The sequence below is a fragment of the Anastrepha obliqua genome, chromosome 3 (genome assembly GCF_027943255.1).
Source record: "Anastrepha obliqua isolate idAnaObli1 chromosome 3, idAnaObli1_1.0, whole genome shotgun sequence".
NCBI lineage: Eukaryota > Metazoa > Arthropoda > Insecta > Diptera > Tephritidae > Anastrepha > Anastrepha obliqua.
In genome coordinates, this window is record NC_072894.1 from 36,393,747 (window position 1) to 36,417,407 (window position 23,661).

Here is a 23,661-nt window from a genome sequence, read left to right on the forward strand (position 1 = left end):
ACATTAATTTTAATACTGGAATATTGACTTGTCCATATACCAAACTCATAATAAGTCGAATTGATCAGTTGATGAACATTTTTGCGTAAACAGAAAAAAAGATTTTTACAAATACAAAAATTAAAAGAAAAACTTTTCATTTAACACTTGTTTGACACTTCATAAGACAGTAATTCAAAAAACAGTACCGACTACTCATTCACGACAACAAAACTCAACTCATCGCTACTTCAGCACAATACCGAATTATGAACAAAATGAAAAACGCCTTTTTTGGTTGACTAAAAGTTTGCGAAATAGTTTACAGACGAAAGTGCGTCGTCCGATGAAACTAAGCAAAAGAAAATCGTGTTAAAAAGAAAAAAAAAACGATCTAGAAGAACCGATCGTATAAGTAAAAAAGCGTAATATTAAAGAATAATACTAAACAAAACTCAACGGGAATGACAACTGCCGGAATGGAACATGTAAAATCGAGTGACTACGACAGCCATTAATTTACGTTTATTTCGGTTATTGTGATTATAATACCAAATTGGACTGAACTTACGTTTGGTTTCGTTACTCAACTGAAAATCGAATTACAAAATTAAATAAAAACAAACAAAAAAATAACTATGTAAGCATGCTTTTTTTTCTCTTAAATTTCTTGCATTTCATTTAGTTTCTATGAATTTTTCAATCTTATATTAATTTTGATTTTTTTTCCTTGAGTTACTTTCCGCTTATTTGGATTAAGTTTCTTTCAATATTATTTCCGATGTGTATACTTTGTAAACTTCATACCGATAATACAAATTTCTATATAATAATACGAATACTAATAGTAAATTTTAAGCACTAACCGGGCCAGCACGCACAGTAAGTTCTCGCCAATGAAATAATTTCTCAGAATTCGACTGAATTTGAAAGTATCCAAAAAAAGGACAAGAACGCAAAACTTGCATAACTTGCAAAATTTACAAGCTTTCATGACACGCCAACTCAGGAAGTTAAAAAAAATCGAAAAAATTTATTATGCCTTGTACGTGCTATCTAACACATGGGATGAAAAGTCCCGGGCCTAACAAAGAAAACTCTTTGTTTTGTTCAAAATTAGCTTTATTCATCAACGCAATTTCCATCAAGAACAACGCAATCATTCCAGCGCCGCTCTAACATTTCAATACCACTTTCGTAGAACGATTTATCTTTTGCCTCAAAATAGGTCTCAGATCCGCGATACGCTCTTCATTCGAGCGAAATTTCTTACCGGCGAGCACTTTTATTTAGGTCTGCGAACACTCAGTAGACGCTGGGAGCCAAAACTGATGAAAATGGTGGCTGTGGAAGCAATTCGAAGTAGTTCAATTCAAGCAGTTTTGCTATTCCATTGATTGACTTGTGACACGGTGCGTTGTCTTGAAAGCGCGAAAACGCGGCACCCACTTTGAATAGAACTTTCTCATAGTCAAACGCTCATGCAATATAAAGCCAACGCCTTCTTTTTGATATCTTTCCGATGTCAGCTAACTCACGCAACTTCACTTTTCGATCATGCAAAACGTTTTTATGGATTTTTTTTTAAGTTTTCTGCTGCTTTTGCCTCATTTGGACGTCCATTGCGTTGTGCGTCATCAGTGTCTCTAGAACCACGTTTGCAGTCAGCAAACCACCGTTTTAGTGTTGTTTCTGATGAAGCGGATTTCCCATAACACATTTTTTCAAGCCATTGCCTCTCCTTGAATGTCGTTTTTCCCCTATCAAGAAGCAGTGTAAAATTAAAACACGAAATTCTTTTTGATCCATTGTTTAAAAAATAACAAAAGTAGTGTCACTCTTAGCACAATAAATCACGAATTAAGAAATAGAATAATATCATGAAAGTTTAACCTTAAGCCTTTTTAAAAATAGTGCCATCAATGTGTTCGGTCCGTGACTTTTCAGCCCATGTGTTATAGTTACACACTTACTTTGTTTTGAACATTTTCTCTGCAATTTATCTTTTTATTAATTTATTGTTTGAAAACCTGCTTGTAATCAGCTCTTCTTCTTATTGGCAAATTGTTGCAAGTACAAATTTATCCAGTAAGAATTTTCAACTGCCCGCTAAAATGAAATGTCCTTTGCTCCATAAATTTCGCCCTGTAAGTTTTTTGGATGTGAAAACGCCAAATTGTTTACAATTCAGTGCTGTCCACGTAAGTGATATTTTTCAGGGCATCCAACTTTGTAATGCTTTTCTATCTGCCTAAGTGTTCCATTTAACATCTTCATTTCACGAAAATTCATTATCTCAGAGCTATATGCCACGCTTATTAACAGTTACAATAATAAAGAATGGACACGAAAAATACTGGCCGTGCGAAAATCATTATAACATCAAATTTACATATGTTAAACCGGCAAAATAATTTTTCTTTTATTTATTTTTCTTTATCAAGCCTACCATGTTAAACAAAAAACTCATGACAATTCTCTTTGTTGTAAACAAAATGGCGCAATTTAGATTTGACTCCTCTCATTAGGCGATGGACATTGCTTACATCTTTTGTTACGCTTTCTGCTGTTCTCTGCCAATTCATATTAAACTGCTGCTCATCCTTTTTTTGTTTTTAGCAATACTCTTTTAACAATTGGCCAATATTTTTTAATGGGACGCAATTGTGGACTGTTTTTTGGGTTGTGTTTTTTTTAACAATATTTAACCCGTAATTTTCCACCAGTTCATGGCAAGACGGTTTCAATGACACGTTGCTAAGTCCAGAAAGAATACAACTAAGCCTTTGTGTTGTTTGTGTTGTGTTGCAGAGCAGCAAACGTTTTTGCAAACACTCCTTCAAATTCTAAATTTCTTGATTTTTAGAGCCCGTGGCAATGAACGTTTTGCATTTCATACATAGGGAACTTGTCCAACATTTTTAGCTTAAAGGCAGCTGGGACTCCTTCGCTCTTCGTTGCAGTATAAAGCTCAACGCCCTGAATATGGTAACCCCTTGCCGTGCTGATCTGTTACTGATGCGCGAGATGATGTAATAGCAATTAGGAGACTCGTGACTAACTGGTGCCGTACAGATAGAAACTAACATTCAATCACGTCCCAGGATCGTGATGTTTATGTTTGATCCGACTATCTGTACACGACCTCGGCTCGTGGTATTTACGTTTGGCCCGACGATCTATTCACGAGCCTGGCTCGTCATATTCATGTTTGGCCAAAATTTTCATCACGAGTCAGACTCGTTAAAGCACGGCAAGCGGTTAAAGTAGTCTCTACTTCATTGTCCATAAGAATGTATAATTTTCGCGCACGTGCTTTAGCACTCTTATTTTGTTTATCATTTCGATTGGGTGTTACAATATTTTTATATGATCGTAAACCTTCAGTTTTGCGCACTTTTTGAACGTACCCTTTCGACATATGGACCAGTTTTGCAGCATCTCGAAGTGAAAGGCAAGGTTATTTCCACTTTTTTGGCTTTTGACTGCGACACAAATCCTTTTTCTCGTCGACTTCCAGGCTTTCACTCCAAAGACAAGATTTTATTACATTTTACTAAGACATAAGTTACCGCACTTTTCTTACAATTTAAAATTTTTACTATGCCATTGTGCGCCAACTGACCATTTTCTTACTTTTCGCGCACAAATTTCTCCGCAAGTTCACGCTTAACCGAGCAAATTTGGAAGAATACATACATACGTAGAGGTTACAAAAAGTAAATACGCCAAATTAATAATGACAACAAAAACTATGATTATGCATACTTAATTTTTATTTGCAGTAAATTTTACGCAAGTGATGTGTAAACACAATCGACTAGTTTTTTTCGTGTCCATTCTTTAGCTGCTGGTACGCAAATCTGGAGAATACAGAGGTTGAGGGAGTAATTCGTTGGGGTAATTCATTTGGTTCGGTCATTGCTTCGAAATAACCATTGGTTGGAGTTGTTGGTCTTCTCTATTTCGTCTGCTTTTTCTTTGTTTACTTTCTGGTTTTTCTCTTATATATGGAAAATAAAAGTTATTTTCGGAACAAAATTACAGAATTACAAAAATAATGACAGAATATTTTCAATTAATTAAAAATAAGATTTTTATATTATTTGCGTCTCAGAGACATTTATCAATCTGACCTCGTACGCATCGGCGTAATAAAAAAATTATATAACTTAAGTTTTAAAAATCCCTATTTACTTTTTGAAATGTGAAATTTTACTGTAATGGATTCATTTTTGTTAACTTTAATTGTTTTTTGTGTTCATAAGAATTACTTTTGGAACTATAATGGCAAAAATTAAATCTAAATATTATATAATCAATTACTTCTTATCTATATTTCGTATTTGTACGTTTTTTTTATTGTAATATCATAATACATTTTTTTTAATATCATAACATTTTTTTTTAATATCATACATTTTTTTTTATATCATACAATTTTTTTTAATATCATAATTTTTTTTTTAAATCGTTATAAGTGTTTGGCCTTTTAAACTCTTAGAATTTATAGTGCCATTATATGATAATTGCTTAGGAGCGTTTTCATGTCAAATGGACCACGAATTTAGAAAATTGTCAATTCTTCTAAAAATTAGTTTATTTCTAGACTTGAGTATAAAAAGAGGTAAACTGAAACAATTATGAAAAAAATAAAGTTAACTCATTTTTGCCTTCCATATTCTGTGAAATACTCAGCTTAAGGCGGGGATATGAAATATTGTTCCACATATTTTAAATTTCTTGCGGCGAAAGCTCCTGGTCCATTATACCTCTCTGCAAACTTTATAAAAAAGTAAAAAACCAGTTTTGGGCTTAGCATAATTACCGCGTATTACGTGCATGATATTGTGTGGAAAAATTCCAAATTTCATTTTCGACACTGCGTTTTCAAATGTGCCATCATCGAACCTCCAGGGATTTACTGTTTCATATTTGAGTTGAATTTCTTACGCTTTTCTTACGTTTCTTTTTTAATTTTGAATTGATATTTAGCTAAAAAACCAACAACAAATTCATACATTTTTCTAACACTGAATATTTACCAAAGTCACCAAACACCATGGCTGTCACACACATTCAAATTAAAATCTATACCATCAATTCATTTGAAAAAACAATTAATTTCCAAAGTACAATCACTAAAATATCGCATTTATCTTTACAGCTCCCAATCCACTTCGACAGCGAGCGGCATCTCAACCTACGCCAGCTCCTTGCGACGCACAACCACCACAAATTCCAGTGAATTTCTCTGCCATCGTGAGACGTTTTGTCTAACACCTGAAGGCGAAGACGAAGAAGCTGATAACGACAACGAGCACGAAACTGAACATCAGGCAGAATATTACAATAGATCACAACAACAGCACGCAGAGAGCCCTTGTGCATCAGTCAATTGCATATCAGGTGGTGTAGACATACCTTTAGTTCTGGCAGAGCAAGGTGCGTTCAGCCATCAGCAAACGTTACCGATACAGCAGGAGTTGCTATTGCAAAATATCAAAGTTGAGCCGCAAGATGAGTTGGGCGATGAGGGCGAATATGATGTAAATCACAACGGCCATTCTCCCTACGACGTCACTTCAACTTTTGTCAAGCAGCTTGCGGACACGGAAAAGTACTTGCCATTGCGCAACGATCGATCTGAGTCGCAGCAATTGCAGCAACAGGTGCAGCAACGACCGTTAGACAACACAGGTTGCGCCTCACTGGTGAAACCACCACCTGTGAAGGCCAAAAAGTCACATCACAAGAAGAAGAAGTCACAAAAGAAGCAAAAGAAGAAATCGCGCGAACATCGGCGTCGTCATAAGCATGCCAATAGTGTCAGTGGCAACGATAGCAACAGCATTTCCGCCTCCAACACTGATCTCCCAGCAACAGCAACAGCAACACGAAAAGAAAGAACAATACCACCAAATCAGGGTGGCAGCAGTAGCAGTAATAGTAGCAGCAATAGCAATAGTCAAAGTAGCAATAGCAATAACAACAACAAAACAACCAAAACACGCAGCAGCCACAATAATAAAAATCATCAAGGCAGTCGAACGCAGGCGCCAAGTCACAGTCACAGCCATCAGCATACCAATAACCACGCGCTTACGCATACACCTTCGTTGAGCCCCGAGGACAAGGAGAATTTTTGCCGTCAATTTAGCGGCGACGCAACGACAGCCAGCGAACTGCATGAACTGTCTAGCGCAGGTATTGTGGTCGAGGCATTAAGCGACACCGCGGTCGCAGTGGGCACTGGCGGCGCGCAGCACGTCGCTACCGTCATAAAAAAGGAGGCGGTCGCGGGCATTACACTTGATATGGCACCTACTACCAATATGAAGTTGCCCGGCAGACAAACCAACAATTCGCTCTCGTCGCTGACGGGAAACATATTTATACCGCCCGCATTGCGTGAAGATACAACGGCAACGACCACAACTTTGGAACGCGCCGATAATAAAGTAAAGTCATCGACGGCAGCGAGTAGTGCGGGGCATAGGAAACATCATAAACATAGCACGTCGGCATCGGGGTCTACCGCTTCCTCGGACTCTAGTGCTACCACGGATAAGAGTCGCGGAAGTGGCGGTGGTGGACATAAAAAGAAAATTGCTGCAGCAACAGCAGCAGCATCAGCGTCGGCGGCGGCAGCGGCAGCGGCAGCTGTGTCTACTCCAGCCGCTGTGTCTTCGAAGTCATCATCACAACACTCGGATAAGAGCGCAGATGAGTATGTATCTTGGATGTGTTTGTATAAAAGTTTTCAAATCTGCTTCTCATTGGTTTTTCCATATACAAAATTGACTTTTTTTTGCATATGAATGGAGATATACAAAAATTCTTTACGTGTTTTCTTGCTGTTGCTTGTTTGTGCAAATCCATATGTTTTCTATTAAAGGCGCGCATGAGAAGCTTTGTTGGATAAGATATGAAAGAAATGTTATTGTGGAAAGGGTATATGGAGTAACACCACAGTTCTGATCTTTTACGTTACATGTTAAAGCAAATGTTGGTAATATGAAAGAGTGCGTTGCGCTGACCATTTGCTGTGAAAAAGTTATAATTCAGCACACCTGTTTTTTTTTGTTTTTTGTTTTGTTGGCATTTAAAAATTACGAGCGTCATTGGGGGGCTTAGTGGAACAAGTTTTGTAAAGCTATAGTTTGTTTTTATAAATATATTTTATACATACATAAGTTGCGATCGTTGACAAAATTAGCCATCACCAGCCAACAATCCAAATCAATCTCTGAGCATTTTTCAAAGTTTCTTTCACAAACGGTCAATCTTGCTCCAAAACGGTCAATCTTGAGATTTTACGTGTTCCCAAATCCTTGAGATCGTTTTCCACTGCGTCTATCCATCGGCGCCTTTGGCCTTTACGCCGATTAGCTTTCCTCACGACATGGCTTTCTTCATGACACAATCAGCAGCATATCTGAGTATTATCAGCCATCAATCTCTTCGACTACAGCGACTAGATCCGTAACCAAACACGACTGCAACTACTGGATTTGACAGATTAGACAGACATTAAACGACATTCATCGGAAAACTCTCACTACCTTCCTAAATTTCCGACCACCGAATGCCGTTAACGTAGTTCAACCATCATCCATGAAGAGTTTCAGAGTGGAAGGTTTTCATTTGCCTCGTGAGACCCGCGTAACTTTGCCTCAATTACGATCTGGATATTGTAGCAGGTTAAACTACTTATCCCGGCACATGGCTGCACATCTTCGAGTCATACTTGTTGTTAATTTCTGCGCACGTTGTGGAAGTAATCGACTCCAAATTAGCCGAATGTGCTTTGGTAACTGTTTGAGCGTCCATAATTGTTTCCTTTGAGTTTTTGCTGAACTATTGTCCAAGCATTTTCACTAGGGTTGGCATCAGGCGACTGTGAAGGCTAATCTAATATTTCACTCCCATTTACTGCCTCCACTCTACACACCTTCGTCTTCGATGCTTGGGATCGTTTTCTTCTATTAAAATCCAAGGTTGGCTAGTTCTCCCAAACATCTCCGCAGTTGACGGAACAATGCGTTTTGGTAAATAAACACAAATAAACGGCCAAATTCTGTTTCGGAGAAGCAGCCTCATACATGAACTTTAACTGGAATAAATGTTCTCGAATTGTGTCTTTGGATACTTTAACACCACTTTTTCGTAAAACTGCTTCAGCTTCACCCAACGATAAGTTCGTCTGTGTCACAAATAAATCAATGATCTTCTCATCTTGCTTTGGAGAGGTATTTTTTGGGGCCTCGGAAGTTGTTAATATTTTTAACTTCGTTATACCGTTACATTCAATTATTTATGAACGGCTTCGACTTCTTTAAACATTTTGTCGCAGATACTCGTGACCTATAGGGTGTGCACAAATCGTTTTTCATACACGACACTCATTTCCTAAAAACAGCGTACGTTTTCTAAATTTTTAGCAAATGTAAAAAAATTCACTCTAAGTTTCAATTTTGCCGGTCACGCTTTTGGTAGGCAGACTGTAAGATGACAGATTAAACAACTTCGAAAAATCGCTGCCGAAATTAAACCTGATGATCTAACTGCTATTGAATATTACTATGACGTTCTTGCTGAAACTTGTGAAAGAATAAAGAAAAAACAATCTAATTTGCAGAACGACAAGCCATGGTTTCTCCATCAAGACGACACTTTACCTCAATTTGTTAAGAGTTTTGTAGCCAGGTACAGCATCCCAGTGCTAAGCCATCTTATTATCTGTATTAAAAGTAACACCCTTTGAGTTCGCTGAAGTTGTGTAAGAGAAATCGTCTTGTAGCACCTGACCGAAAACGACTTCCAGCACTGTTTTCAGCAACGGTGCTATAAGCAATTATATAAAGGGTTATCAATTTAGAAGTATCAAATTTAAGATTGAAGTAAAACAACGAAAATTCAAATTGATTGGCACCATTCATAGCATTTATTTTTTAAAGATAATCCCTTTCAAATGTTGACCGCAAGTACGTCGTAATTCGGCCATCCGTAAGCACCAATTTTGAATGACTCGCTGGAGGACCTCGGCCGGTATTTCGCGAATAACTTTAGTAATATTGGTTTCCAATGCCTCAATTGAAGCTGGTTTATCTACAAAGCATTTAGATCTTACATACCCTCACAAATAAAATTCCAAAGGTGTTATATCACATGATCTTGGAGGCCAATCCACTGATCCGAGACGAGAGATAAATTGCTCACCGAAACGGCGACACAGTAAACCCATTGTTTCACGGGCTGTATGGCAAGTAGCGCCGTTTTGTTGGAACCGAATGCTGTGGAGATGACGGGCTTCAATTTTCGGCATGAAACAGTCGTTTATCATGGCGCGCTGGTGTCCGCCATTCACTGTTACATTGGCGCCACCCTCGTCTTTGAAGAAATATGGGCGATGATTCCTCCAGCCCATAGGCCGCACCAACAATTTGTTTTCAATGGATGTAATGGCTGTTCTTGAATGGTTTCGGGTTGCTTTTCAGCCCAAATATGGCAATTTTTCTTATATATATTTATATAATTGGCGCGTACACCCTTTTTGGGTATTTGGCCGAGCTTTTCCTCCTATTTGTGGCGTGCGTCTTGATGTTGTTCCACAAATGGAGGGACCTACAGTTATAAGTCGACTCCGAACGGCAGATATTTTTATGAGGAGCTTTTTCATGGCAGAAATACACTCGGAGGTTTGTCATTGCCTGCTAAGGGGCGACCGCTTTAGAAAAATGTTTTTCTTGATTTTGGTGTTTTCACTGAGATTCGAACCAACGTTCTCTCTGTGAATTCCGAATGGTATTCACGCACCAACCCATTCGGCTACGGCGGCCGCCATTATTATTGAAGTAGCCAATAAGCCAAAAATGGGCCTCATCGCTGTATACCATAAGTTGGCCTGAGCGTCGATTTTCGTAATACAAATGCAAGATTTGTAAACTTTGTTGAGGCGTAAGTCTTTCCATGATGAAAGGTCAATGAATACTGAAAAAAAGTATGTATTTAGTTTGACAGTAGTCACGCGTAATGTGTCGAAAAAAAAACTCTGTCTGATCACCCTTTATGAAATGAGAGGAAAAAGTTTTATAGTTTTCTCTTTACTTAATGACCACACCTCGTATATAATCGAAAGTGCTTAATTTAGCTATTTTCAATTACTACAAAACTTATATATTCGATTTTTTCAATCTTATGAACAACAACTACAACAACTACTCATACGCGCTAACCTATTTTTTTTATCACAGCAGTAGTTTTACAATAAAAATATTCTTGATTTGGTTTTTCGGTACTAAGGCTTGTTTTTGTACAACTACATATATCCATATTTACATATATGTGCATCTGTACGTAGATGAATGTTGTAGATTTTCTTCAGTTGTTTTTTGTTTTTGGTACTCTCTTACTTCTGTCCTCTTTCTTTGTTTTTGTCTATGTATCCTAATTATGTTTCTCCCTTTGTTTAGATTTCTCGAAACTATTTTCTTATGTTTCAATTTCATTGATAGTAGAATATCAACTACTTTGCCGTAATGTGTGTAGAAATTTTTGACGTGTTCCTTGGTGCGCATGCGTCTCGTCCGCTTAACTATTCTCATTTCCATGTAATATAGTTTGCGTAAAGTTTAGCTCTCCAAAAACAAATTAGCAAATATTGTAAATATTTAACAACTCATTTCCCTTTTTCTTTTGCCTTCACTCCGTTTCATTTAATATATCGCGTTTCATACATAAACCCACACACATTTCCATATTTGATTGATTTTCATATTGCTGACTTGTAAATAAATTTTATGAAATGTATCATCTACCTTTTCGCCCACCAAAAACCAAAAAAAAATTAAACACTAACCTTAATTCATACCGAATTACGTACTTACACCTTAATTATTCTCCAACTTCATTATCATCATCATCGCAACCGCAAATGTAAACAACCATCACTACAAACTTCAATTTGGTTTTGTAAAAAAAACATGTAAATTGTAGAAATGTATTTAGTAAAAATCGCACCATCACCTCAAACACCACCAAAAACACCACAACCTCAACAACCACCAAAACCACTTCAAATCATAACGCCTCGACTGTGTTTAGAAATGCGTCGCATGGTGCTGAAGCAGCCGTAGCCACAACAACAGCAACAGCAGCAAAAACGTTTTTGTCATCGTCGTCGTCGTCATGCGCCAGTACAACGGCGACAGCTGTGACTAAATGCTATTTAAAACATGCTAACAATCAAAATCAAAATCAAAATTCTCACAAACCAACTAACCAAAATCATATCTCCCTCCATTCCAATAATTGTTCCAATTCATCTGTTAATTACCATCATCATAATCACCATTACCACAACAACCATCACCATCATCACCAACAACATACGCACCCAATGCACGTCTCCCAATTTTCCATGCATTCCTATGCCACCAATCAATTGATACCGACATCGTTGAACGCCTTTAATTATGCTTCCAAAAATTCCACGAATACGAATTTTCTCAGTTTCACCGAAACGGAAGAAGTGCTGCAAATCGGCATGCACAAAGTACTCGTCTATGTGAAGAACCATCGTGATGCCTGGCCATTTATGGATCCAGTTGAGGAGGATATAGCGCCACGATATTACTCCATTATACGCAGGTAAGTCTAAAAATTTCAATGTGGCTTATTATTAATTGGAAAAATTTTATTAATTAATTATTAAATTTAACTACAATATTATTTAAGTATTTATTAAATTTAACTATTATTTAAGTATTTATTAAATTTAATAAAAAATATAAATAAATAATTGGCGCGTACACTTCTGTGTGGCGTGCGTCTTGCTGTTGTTTTACAAATGGAGAGACCCACGGTTTTAAGCCGACTCCGAACGGTAAATGGTTTTTATGAGGAGTCTTTTTATGACAGAAATGCACTCGGAGGTTCCGCTATTAGAAAAAACTTGTGCTATCATTTTGCTGTTTCATGTACGAAGATTCGAACCTTAACACTCCCGAATGGTAGTAACGCACCAACCCATTCGGCTACGGCAGTGCGTAATACGAATTAAAAAACAAAAAATGGTAAAAGGCTAATTACAATACCTACTTCGTTTAGTGGTAAACAAAACTGACTATTTTTTTCTGGAATTTAAATTTTGAGGACTGTTGGGTACTCTTAATTTCATCGTGAAAGATACGTGAATGGGCAACATTTTCAAGAAAACTAGAAAAAATACGTTGCCAGTTGAAATACAAAATTTGGCTTGCCAAAGATGGATTATTATTAATTTTTTGTTTGACCCCTTTTTGCTTGGACAAAATATTTGTTTGCATTTATTTTGTTTTTGTGACCTGTGCACCTGTATTATTAATCATTACTTTCTCAACTCTGATTTTCCATCAATGTGGACTCAATGTAATAAGGGCTCCTGCTTTTATTGCATTGGATGGTAGGGTCTGGTTCTAGAGAGTCTGTAACTTTGAGATTAAGTGGGTTTTTTAAAGTATTTACGCTGTAGGTTGATCAGTGAATTCATACTGTTTCCGTGAATTTGCGCCTTGATTGGTACAAACGTTTTTACTTTGACCTCGGATCCCGTCGTACCGAGAGCTTCTTATCAGTACGTAGTGGGCGCCTGAGGATAAACGTCCTGAAGTAGAGAGCCAGTGTTGCCTTATTTGCTAATTAGATCTAAGCCTAGAACTCCCTATCGAGCATTTTTGCCGCTTCGGCTTTCAACGCTCTATCCAGCTGGCAAATCTAAAGCGTGTGGCGCTTGTCTTCCTTCTATGATAATGTTTAAGAGGGTGCGCTAGGTTGTCTGCCTTACAGCTGTATTTCTAGGTAGGCGTCGAAGCTTAGCAAGTGATTCTCCTTCATACAAATTCAAATCCATCCCTTCTTCATTATATCCATTTATGAGTTAATTTAATGAACAAGCGAGCCCTTATTACATCATAGATATATCATCCATCGATAATTAAAAACAAAATCTCGCCTAAAATCTACATTTACGTTATTTGCATTCCTTCTGTTTGTTTTCCTAACAGACCAATGGATCTGCTGAAGATGGAAGATAAGCTAGACAACGGTGAATACAATAAATTTAGTGACTTTCGCAATGATTTTAAATTGATTGTGAATAACTGTCGTCTTTACAATGGTCATAACAATGGTGAGTCCCTGAACATTTTTCCAGTTAAGAACAATTTGTGAAAATTTGTTGTTTTTTTTATAGAATACACCGAAATGGTGAACAATTTGCAAGAAGCCTTCGATAAGGCCACTAAAAAATACTTTGACAACTTATCAGACGAAGATGAGGATGACCCGAATTTGGGCTACCCGGCAGCCGATTCAAAGATGAATGTCTTCCGTGAGAAATATTTTAATAAAAAGTCTTCGAAGGACGCAAGTAGCGACAGTCAAAGTGTAGTTACAGATGCGGAGAAGAATACTGTAGACAAAGCAACAGATAAGAAGAAAAGCGGCAAGAAGCATTCACATGAATCGGTTAACCCGCTGAGTAAGGAAAAACACCCTGATAGTGCTGATGAAGATATGGAGGATGTGGTAGGTGGCGATGTGGAGCAGCGTGGTACAAAGCGTAAACGCAAAGAGAAGGACAAAAGACGCAAGAAAAAATCAAGAAGTAAAATGGCTGTGGTAGAGAAACATACAGACGATGAAGACGATTTAGAAGAGCAAGAAAATAAAGCTGATGAAGAAACGCTTGAGGAATTAGAGCAAGAAAAGAACATAAAGAAGAACAAAAGTAAACAGACGAAAGAAATCTCGAAAAAGGCCAAGAAGAGTAAGGGCGATAAATCTTCAAAATCCTCAAATAAGTCTTCGAAAGGCAAATTCGAAAGCGGCAAAACAAAGAAACAAAACAAGAAATGCAATAAACCAAAAACGCTTAACTCCGATGAATCGGCATTGTCTGATGATGAAGAGCGAGAGCCGGAACTGGATGCGAAACCAGAGCCTGAAGAGGAACAGGAGTCGGAGTTGGAGCCTGAGGCGGAAACCGATGACGACGGCGATGACGGCGATGTGAGTTTTGAATACCCTGCATCAAAAAAGAGCAGAAACAAGCTAAGTAAAGAAAACAAATCACACTCAAAATCCACCACGACCGCAACGCAAAGGAAGAAAAATGCATCCACAAAATCAAATAAACAGCTTACTAACGCCAAAAATCAAAAGTATAAAAGCAGGAGTAGCAAATCGAAGCAAAAGTCTAAGATGGCTCAAGATGAAAGCAACTGCGATAGTGAAAGCGAAACGGAAAAACAGGTAAAGAAGAAGAAATCGAATTTGAATAAGGACATGCCACCACCAGCCGTAGATGCACTTGCCGCTTCGGCCTCTGAGCTGGAGGAGGAAGTAATCGACGACGACGATGATTCACGTTCGCGCAGCATGTCTCCATTTAAGGTGGATCTGCATAAAAAATACTCCAAAAGTGCACTTAACGATGATCTCTGTGACTTACTGACATCAGTGAAGAAAACATCCGGCGGCGGCTTGACAACAAACTCTAATCAAAAACGTGCAGCAGTTAGTGATGACGACGATGATGATTTTAAGTCCTTATCTAGCCGTAGCTCAACGCCGTTACGTGGTTCTAGTGAAGAGCGCAAAACAAAGCGTACAACAAAAAAAAATGTGCGCGGCACAAAAAAAGCCGAGCCGCAAACTAAGAAGATTTCTGCTGCAACTGGAACAACCTCTTGTAAAAAGAATGCCGAAAGCGAAGCTGCGGCAGCGGCAGCTGCAGAGGCAGCAAAGCAAGCCGAGTTAGAGATGCTCTTACCTTTCTTGGATAAATACGAACTGATCAAATATCGGCGTAGTCGCACGAACAACTTACAGCAGAGTGCAGCACTCAATACAGTTGAAGAAAGCCAAAAAAGTAACAGAAGTCGCTCGAGAGAAACCGCTACCAAGAAAAAGGATGCCACCAAAGCTGAAAAGGATAAGTCGACTGAAAAATCGAATGGAGAAAGCACGAAAATACGAAAGACAAGCAAAAAACCCAAGAAGGATGTGCGCGTCAAAGAAGCTTCTGATACCGAAGAAGTTAAAACGCTTCCTAAGGAGGAAACATCTCCAAAATCTTTAAAAGATGATGAGAAGCCATCAGTAAAAATAGAGTTGGCAGAGGATGTGTGCAAAGATAGCCAAGCCACAACTAATATATGCGCTAACAAGATTGGCAAAAATGTTGAAAAGAAAATTGTCACATCGCCTGAAAAGCCAACTTCCAAGAGAAAAGAAAAACCTAAACCGGAGCCCACTCCTGCCGCCGTACAAGTGGAAGATTTGCCAAAGAAGCCGGCAGAGAAGCCCGCAGCTCCAGTGCCACCGAAAAAAGCATTGCAAAAGAAGGCTGCCGCTAGCGCTGCTGCGATTAAAAAGTCTAACAACAAACCTGCCGCCGCAAATATTGCTTCGAGCAAGACTTGTTCGACCAACATTGAGGCATTGGACGTAGAAACTGAGCAAACTCTCAAAGATATCAATCGTTGGTTAGAACATACACCACGTTTTTCGGAGTTTAGCTCGGCAAGCAATTCTCCATCACGTTACAATCTAGATGAGTTCGATCCGGCCATCCCTGCCAAACTGGAGTCGGCCGATTTCAGGCGCCCAGTACCGATCGCGCCACCGAAAATCGATTTGGTGCCCACAAAATTAGCAGAAGTTTTGGTTGATTTAGTCACTGATGGGGATGCAGTAGTGTCCAGTGGCCTTAAGAAAGAAGTAGTATCAGAATTAATTACAAGCGGCACATCAGCCAGCACTGTAGGGGGTACAGCTAGTAGTGTTAGCTCCAGTTGTGGCACACCACCACACTCGGTAGCATCTGCCAACTCAGTTGGTAGTACATCGGCGAATGCGTCGTCTAATAATTCAATAGTCAATGCGCCGTCGATATCATCGATTGCTTCGGCATCAGCGGCAAATCAACCAACTTTACTCATACCACCTCCACCAGCCACTGTTACCTCTGCCTTGAGCTCCCTGGCGCCACCGAAACCCAAAGAGCCTAGCACCACTCAATTGCTGCTACATCCGCCACCGCCGCCACATATTAAAAATCAGCTGGCAAAGGAGGCCAAACGCAAGTCCCTGAAGGAAAAGTTACAGGCGGCTACAAATCCCCGGCGCAAAGATTTGCTCCGCACAATAGAACGCTTGCAACCAGGCAAAGCTAAAGGAAATCTCATACAAAATATAAATAAACCTGATGAGCTCTTTCCCCTTGGCCCCGTTGCGGCTAAATCGAAGGAAGTAAAAAATGCACTTATTGTTGACACTGGCGATAATGCGCCTAAGCTAAGTTTGGGTACTGTTATAAAAACTGATGATTTCGCCTTAGGGCAATCGCATAATTTCATGGATGAGTTAACCAGTAAAACCGAAACGAAGTCAGTAAATAGCACTGAAATGGAGGGGGAGGAGAAGGTTGGCAAAACTACTTCTATGGAAATAATTTCGGCCTTCACAACAAAAGTGCCGCCCTCATCGGCTAGCGCACTAGCTGCGCCGGAAACGGAGTCTGAAAAGAAAGCTGCTGAAGTGCCTGCAAATGACTATACGAAAACCTTTGAAAAACTGTTGGATAATAAAAACGCCACGAAAACAGAATCTGGAAGCGCTGCGGCGTCAAAGGAAAAGCCGAATTTGAGTGCTTGGTTCAAGGCGTTTGGTGCACCGAAGAAAGCCAAGAAATCGGAAGAAGAGGAAAAACAACAACAGCAACTGACAGAAGCGAATGAAACGGCATCTAGTGCTGGTCAGGGGTCGAGTTCGACGAAATCCAACGACGGTGTTGTGACGCCCTCGATATCTTCTACTGGCGCCACCATTGCCAGCAGATCGCCTACTTCGGCATCAATGACTGGTGGTGTGGACTTTTCATTGCCCTCAGCACCGCGCCAACGTAAAGCAAGCACTGGTAGTACCATATCCGAGCGCTCCTCCTTTAGCCAAGATCCCGACTCGCCTCGTATAGCTATAGATGAACGGTATGGTTCGTATGCGGGCGCGAATTACACTTCGCCTATAGGCGCTTCCCCGATGGGCGCATCACCAATAATGGTTTCGCCAAAACCAGATGAAATTAGTAAGCCTACCTCACCCTACCCACTGAATGGCACAATAAAAGTGGGCTTCTATCAAGACACTACTACTAAAAGCAGCCCGGATAAGAGTTGCAGTCCTCGCGAAATGCCATCTCCATACCCACAATACTCTCAACACATTTACTCATCTGCTTCATCACCAAATGTTTCAACGCCTGAATTAAGTGGCACATCACCTTACGGTGGCGCAAACAGTTATAACCCTTCTGGTTCGGAGGCTTCAAAAACGCCGGTTTATTCATCCACCTCACCACTGCCGAATCTCTACGATCAATATAAGCAGCCTCGTTCGCAAGAATCCGATTACAACTCGTCAATGAGTCCAAGTACTCCCAACCCGAATTCACCATATCAGCAGCCACAAAGCTCACCATACACTACACAGTCGCATCAATCACCATACCACCACCCCAATTCACCATACCATCAGCAGCAGCATTCACCATTCCACCAGCAATCGCACAGCAGCCCAGCACACACACCACCCACAGCTACAACAGCATTACCAGCTGGCGCTACGTCGGTGCATTCGCCGTTGCATCAGCCGCAACATAGCCCCATGCCGAGTAGTGTAGACTCGCCAGCATCCTCTGCCGCAACACAACCGCCAACGCCATTGGCGCACTCACCAACCGATCAACCACATTCGCCGTACCAACAGCCAATGAATTCGCCTTATCAGTCGCAAGCACAGCAGCCTCAAACGCAACCACCTCAAACGCAGCAGCAGCAAAATGCTAACGCGCTTTCACCTTACAGTCAAAGCAGTATGAGTCCTTCGCCATATCAGGTGCCGGTGGGGACACCTGAGGCTGTAACTTTCAACCAGCTGACACAAAATGCAGATGCTGCAACGGTGGCGCCAGCTGCTGCTGCAACAGCGCCATCACAGGCAGACCAAGCATACGGACAGAATGTGACAAATAGCAACAACAATGCCAGCGCAGTTGGGGGCGTTGGCTCTAATGGTGGTGGTGGTGGCAATGCTTCCGCAGTGGAAGTGCCAGCATATGTCCCAACGTCACAGGATCTTTACAATGCGAATTCAATGGTGGCAACGCAGTCGCAGGCGCAGGCGCAGACAGTCGTACAACAGCAGCAGCAGCAGCAGCAACAACAACAACAACAACCACAAACACAACAGCAGGTGCAACAAAAACAGCCGCAACAGCAGGCAGATAATCTGCGATCTATCTATGGTTCTGCGCTTAGTTCTTCGGCGGCTTCTATTTTAGATAGTACGAAACATATTGATTGGAACGTGACGGGACCTCAGCAGCTGCAGAGTCAAATGCAGCAGCAGCAACAACAGCCGCAACAGCAGCAATCACTTCAACAACAGCTTATTCAACAGCAACAACAGAAACAACAAAATGTTCAGCAGCAGTTGCAGCAACAACAACAACAAAAGCCGCAATACCCGACTTACGCTCAATATCAATCGAAGGCCGCAGCAGCTGCGGCGGCTGCAGCCGCAACCACAAACAAAGAAATGTCCGGGGCAGATAAAACAGATAGCGTAAAGAGACAAAGCGCCACTTCGAGCTACAGTGATAACTCTGCTAACGATATGGTAGCTTTTATGCAACATTTGCATCAGCAGGCTCAGGCACATAAAAACTCCATGGCCGCCATACCTGCGACAGTAGCCTCAAGTTCGGCCACCTCGACCACGGCAAGCACAGCGACTGTGAATGCAAACGCCGCCAACACGCTTAAGCGTACCGCAGAAGATATGCTAGGCATGGACTACAGTGGGACGGGTAGTGGCAGCACAGTAAACAAACTCCAAAAGTGTGAAAACAACGCCAACATGCAGCAGCAAACGTCGCAGCTATCCACACAGAGCAGTAAGCAGCAGCAAATGTTCGACAGCTTCTTGGGTGCGATGCCATTTGGCAAGCATTTGGGCAGTATTACGCCGGACAAAGCCTTCGAAATGTATAATCGTGCTGCATCGATGGGATTTCCTAAGGACTATGCGAAGGATAACAGCTGTCAAATGCAAACACAACAGCAGCAGCAATCACAGCAACCACAACATCAGCAGCAGTCACAATCAAATTCTGCAGTCAGCCAACAGCAACAGCAGTTGCAACAGCAAAAGCAATCGCAGCATTTACAGCAACCGCACCAGCTACAGCATGGCCAGCAGCACGGTCAGCACCACCAACAGTTGCAGCATAGCCAACATACGCACCAGCAGCAGCAAACACAACACTTATCCAAGTCCAGCATGGATGGCATCACCACGAGTTTGCTAAGTAAACCGCTGAATTTTGGCGTTAATAGTTTGCAGCAGCAACAGCAACAACAGCAACAACAACAACAGCAACAACAACAGCAGCAGCAACAACAGCAGCAGCAGCAGCAACAGCAACAGCATCAACTAAGCCATTCCCAACATATAAATCAAAACTATTCAACTCAGTCGCAACAGCAGCAGCAGCAGCAGCGGCAGCAATCGCAAACGCAAGCGCAACAACAAAATGCCCAACAGCAGCAATTGCCTGCTAAATCTACTGCAACTGCAAGTACAACTTCTCCCTCAGCAGCGACGCTGGACGCCAGCAACATGCTGAATATGTCTAGCCACCACCTGACGCACCATCTTTCGGCCTACAATAAGCCTACACCACCACCACCACCAGCACAGACATACAGCAACCCGGCTGCCTCGTTGCTGCACCCCTTGGCCGAGAGCTTATTCGGTTTATCTTCTGCAAGTGCCGGATTTTACGACAAGAATATGCCTCCAGCGGCGCATATGTACAACGCAGCGGGAGCGGCGAAAAATCTCACAACATCTCAGCTGTACTCAAATCCTGCGTCCATCGCTGCTATGAGCGCAGGCGCTGGTATGTACGGCAACTCACAGCAACTGACGTCGGCGGCGCTGGCGAGCAGTACGTATGGTGTCACGAACACCAACCCTAGTTGCAGCAACAATGCCGTTAACCAGCAACAGCAGAATGTAGCGGCCACAGCAACGGAGGTAGCAAAAGCAGTGGCGCCTGCTCCACAGGCTCCTGCCAAGCGTGGACGCAAGAAAAAGGCAACAACAATTGCGGCTGAAGCCGCGGCCGCAGCTGCAGCGGCTGCCAAATTGCAGCAACAGCAGCAACAACAACAACAGCAGCAGCACCAACAGTTGCAACGCCAGCAGCAGCAGCAACAACAGCAACAGTTGCAACAACAACAGCATCAACCACAACAGCAGCAACAACAGTTGTCGCAAAATCATCTGCATGCGTCACAGTATAATACGGCGGCAGCGCATATTTCTCAACTTGCAAGCGCAGCCTCATCAGCAACAGCTCAGCCCGCACACCAAAGTTCAAGCGCGGTGCCCGCCCACTTGCAGGCGCACGCACAGGCATTGCAACAAGGTTTCCAACTGTACGCTGGCTTAAAGACCGGCGGAGTTGGGTCGCCACTCTCGGCCGCATCTAGCAGCAGTTCGGCGGTAGTTGCGGCGGCCGCGGTAGCAGCCGCTACAAATGTTGGTGCACACAGCGCAGCTTCGGCCACAGCGGCATCCAATGTATCCGCTGCGAGTGGCGTCGACGTAGCCACTGCGATTTCGCTGAAAACGTCCGCGTCTGAAACCACTGGTATGGTGCCGGGAAGCGCATTCAATTTCGGACCCACACCTGGCAGCCTTGGCCTGTACGGTGATCAAGCGGCAGCAGCTGCAGCCAGCAGTTATCTAGATCAATTCAGAGATGCCTCAAATCCGTATTACATGTCACCGGCGCCGGCTCCAGCACACCGCAACTCAACAAGCGATGCCAGTGCAGCGGAAAAGGCGCAAGCAGCGCTAAACCCAGGTGCGACGGCGGCTGCTAGCGCATACCCCTTCTTGGCAGCACATACAACACCGCGCGCCTCTCCATATCCGTTTATGCACAATACTGGGGCTTCACAGTTGGCTGATCCAAATTCACAATTATATTCATCATATTTAAGGCGCGAGGACTTCCTCATGTTCAACCAAGGGCTATTGGGACGTGGCGCAAGTGCAGCGGGCTATGGACAGCCACCGCCGCCGACCGCCTATCGGCCATCGTCATTAGGCATGCCAAAGCCATATGACATCAATCGATCGTGGTTTTAGCAGTGCGCCAATAACACCGCCCAAGACGAAATAGACGTCCAGACAGCAGTGTCGGCGACTACGATGGCAGGCGGTGATGGCGAAGGCAACAATAGCGACGCATTGGGCGGGCCACAACAACAACAACACCAACACCAGCAGCTTCAACAACAACAGCAGCAGCAGCAGCAACAGCGGCAGCTATAACCGGGTCAGTTGTGAAGGATGTTGATTTTGGGCGCCTGTGGCGTATCAAGGCTGCTTTTCATACTTGCAAGCCTCGAATGCAATTCAGTTGCGTGCCACCCAATACTATTCATACAGGCACGTGAGCATGTGCAAAGCTCCTGCACGGCTAAAATCACAATTCTCATTATTCTTTGTTCAGCTTTAGTAGATTTACTACCAAAAAAAAGAAGAAAATGTGGTTTAAGTAAAGAAAAAGAATTAATGTGAATGTTAGCGTATTTAATGAGCAGGTTTTTTAAAACATATGTATATTTATGTCTAACATATTTCAATTAGATTAAATTGAATAAAATGCTAAGCTAATTACATGCGTAGCTAAGTGTAGCAGCATTTACACTGAGAAGTAAAAATTTCTACTAGATTAGATGTTTACAATTAAGCACAAACTATATCTATGCTAAGTTCAATGTTGATGGCAAGCCCACAACAAAAATATTGTTAAATTTTGGCTAATTTGGGAAGTTGATAAGTTGCTGAAATATTGTGTAGTTAAGTTTATTATTATGTAAAATGTTGCTTATGTATATTTAAAGTGAATAGAAATACGTTTCAAGCTATGTGCTGGCGTTTGACGTGAATGTGCATTAGAGCAGTTACGATTAAAAATTATATTAATTATTGTAATAATTGCAAGTCTTAAAGATCACGATACACAGTAAACTAATTGTTTTGAAAATATATCGGTAAGCATATTATTTGTATATAAATATACAGTGTAAATGTATATACACACACACACACATACATAATATAATTTAAAAGTAAGTACAATTATGCGCATATATAAAACTATCACGAGATTAAGGAGAAAAAAAAATCTCACTACATTTTATGATTCTTTCATTATAGGCTAGTTTCCACCCTTCATAGTTTGTAAAGCTTAGTAGTCAGGAGCTTTGAAATAAATGTAATACCTTGTTTCACACATCAATAGAATTCATTTAAGCGTGTATTCATTTTTTTAGCAGTGTACAGCGAACGTAATTCGTCACTCACATTCCTTGCGCGACTGTTTTACACACATATGTACATTTGTATTTGTATTCGACATACATGCGTACAACTGGTAAACGTTAGTTTATATGTATTTAAATGTGTAGTTCGAAGGCATACTTTTTTTATAATTTAAATATTTTTAAAGAACGCAGTTAGAGCGCAAAGTAAATTATATTAAAAAAAGTTTAGTCATTATGCCTCATGATAATAATTTGCCGCCCACGTAAGCGGCCACAACTTTAGTTAGCGCACCCCAGGAGCATAGTGAATAAATGAATCTAAGTAGCTAATGGAATCCCTACTTTATTAGATTGCCCTTTAAAGCAATTGCGCTATTCGAGCAAGCTTTGTTTCACAGCCACATGCAATTCTCAAAAAATACTTCGTTTTTATACTCAATATGGCGTAGCTATTTTACATTGCAAAGGGCAAACCTTTCATGTTAGCGAGGCGTTGCTAATCAAAATTTAATATACCAAACTCTAACAGCACTACAATAGCGCAAAAAGGAAAAATATATGAAAAAGGGAGGTGTAGCAAAGTGATTTTATGAAATAGAACAATTAAATAAAAGTAAAAATATGGAGTGTCTAAATGCAAAGTAGATATTCGACGGGTCACTAAAAAATATGTAGTTAACAAAAATTAAGGTACGTTTGTTTAAAAATGTGTATGTATATAAATATATGCAAAAATTTGTAGATATTATTTTCATATATGTTCGCATATATATTAATTTGTTATTTGTCTTTGGTATTCAGTTTCAAAGACTATTCCTTACCACTTTCAAGCAAGTGAGCCAGCAGTAAAAATTAAAGTAGAATAGTTCAACCAACTCATTCCTTTGGGTTTGTGTGTTTGTTGGCTTGCTGTGCAGTTGGGCGATCAAATACTAAATATTTGCTGGTGTCCTTAAAATTAATTTATCTTTTTACGATGGACAATACGTCGAGACGCGTAGATGGGAAACAAAAATTTTATATTTGTATTGTTTGTTTATATTTTATAATCCAAAGTAAAAATTTTATTTTAAAAACATACAATTTTGAAATGGAAACGAAAGTATTTTATTTTAATAGTTTTTTTTTTAATTTTTTGTACACTCTCAAAAAAAAAAATCCGACACAAAAATTTTATTTTAAAAGCTAACATCTTTGAAATTCAAAAATTATTAGATTTTGCACAAAAACA

At 40.7% G+C, this 23,661-nt stretch overlaps 1 protein-coding gene across 1 annotated transcript in view; it reads left to right on the forward strand.

Moving 5' to 3' along the window:
* LOC129242673 (uncharacterized) overlaps positions 1-22,410 on the forward strand; it is a 34,689-nt gene extending 12,279 nt beyond the window's left edge. Inside the window, exons 6-9 of the mRNA XM_054879459.1 lie at positions 5,147-6,709; positions 10,978-11,631; positions 13,026-13,150; positions 13,214-22,410. Of these exons, the coding sequence (XP_054735434.1) occupies positions 5,147-6,709; positions 10,978-11,631; positions 13,026-13,150; positions 13,214-21,246 (10,375 nt within the window). The 3' untranslated portion in view covers positions 21,247-22,410. The remainder of the gene's footprint in view (positions 1-5,146; positions 6,710-10,977; positions 11,632-13,025; positions 13,151-13,213) is intronic.
* Positions 22,411-23,661: the final 1,251 nt, after the last annotated feature.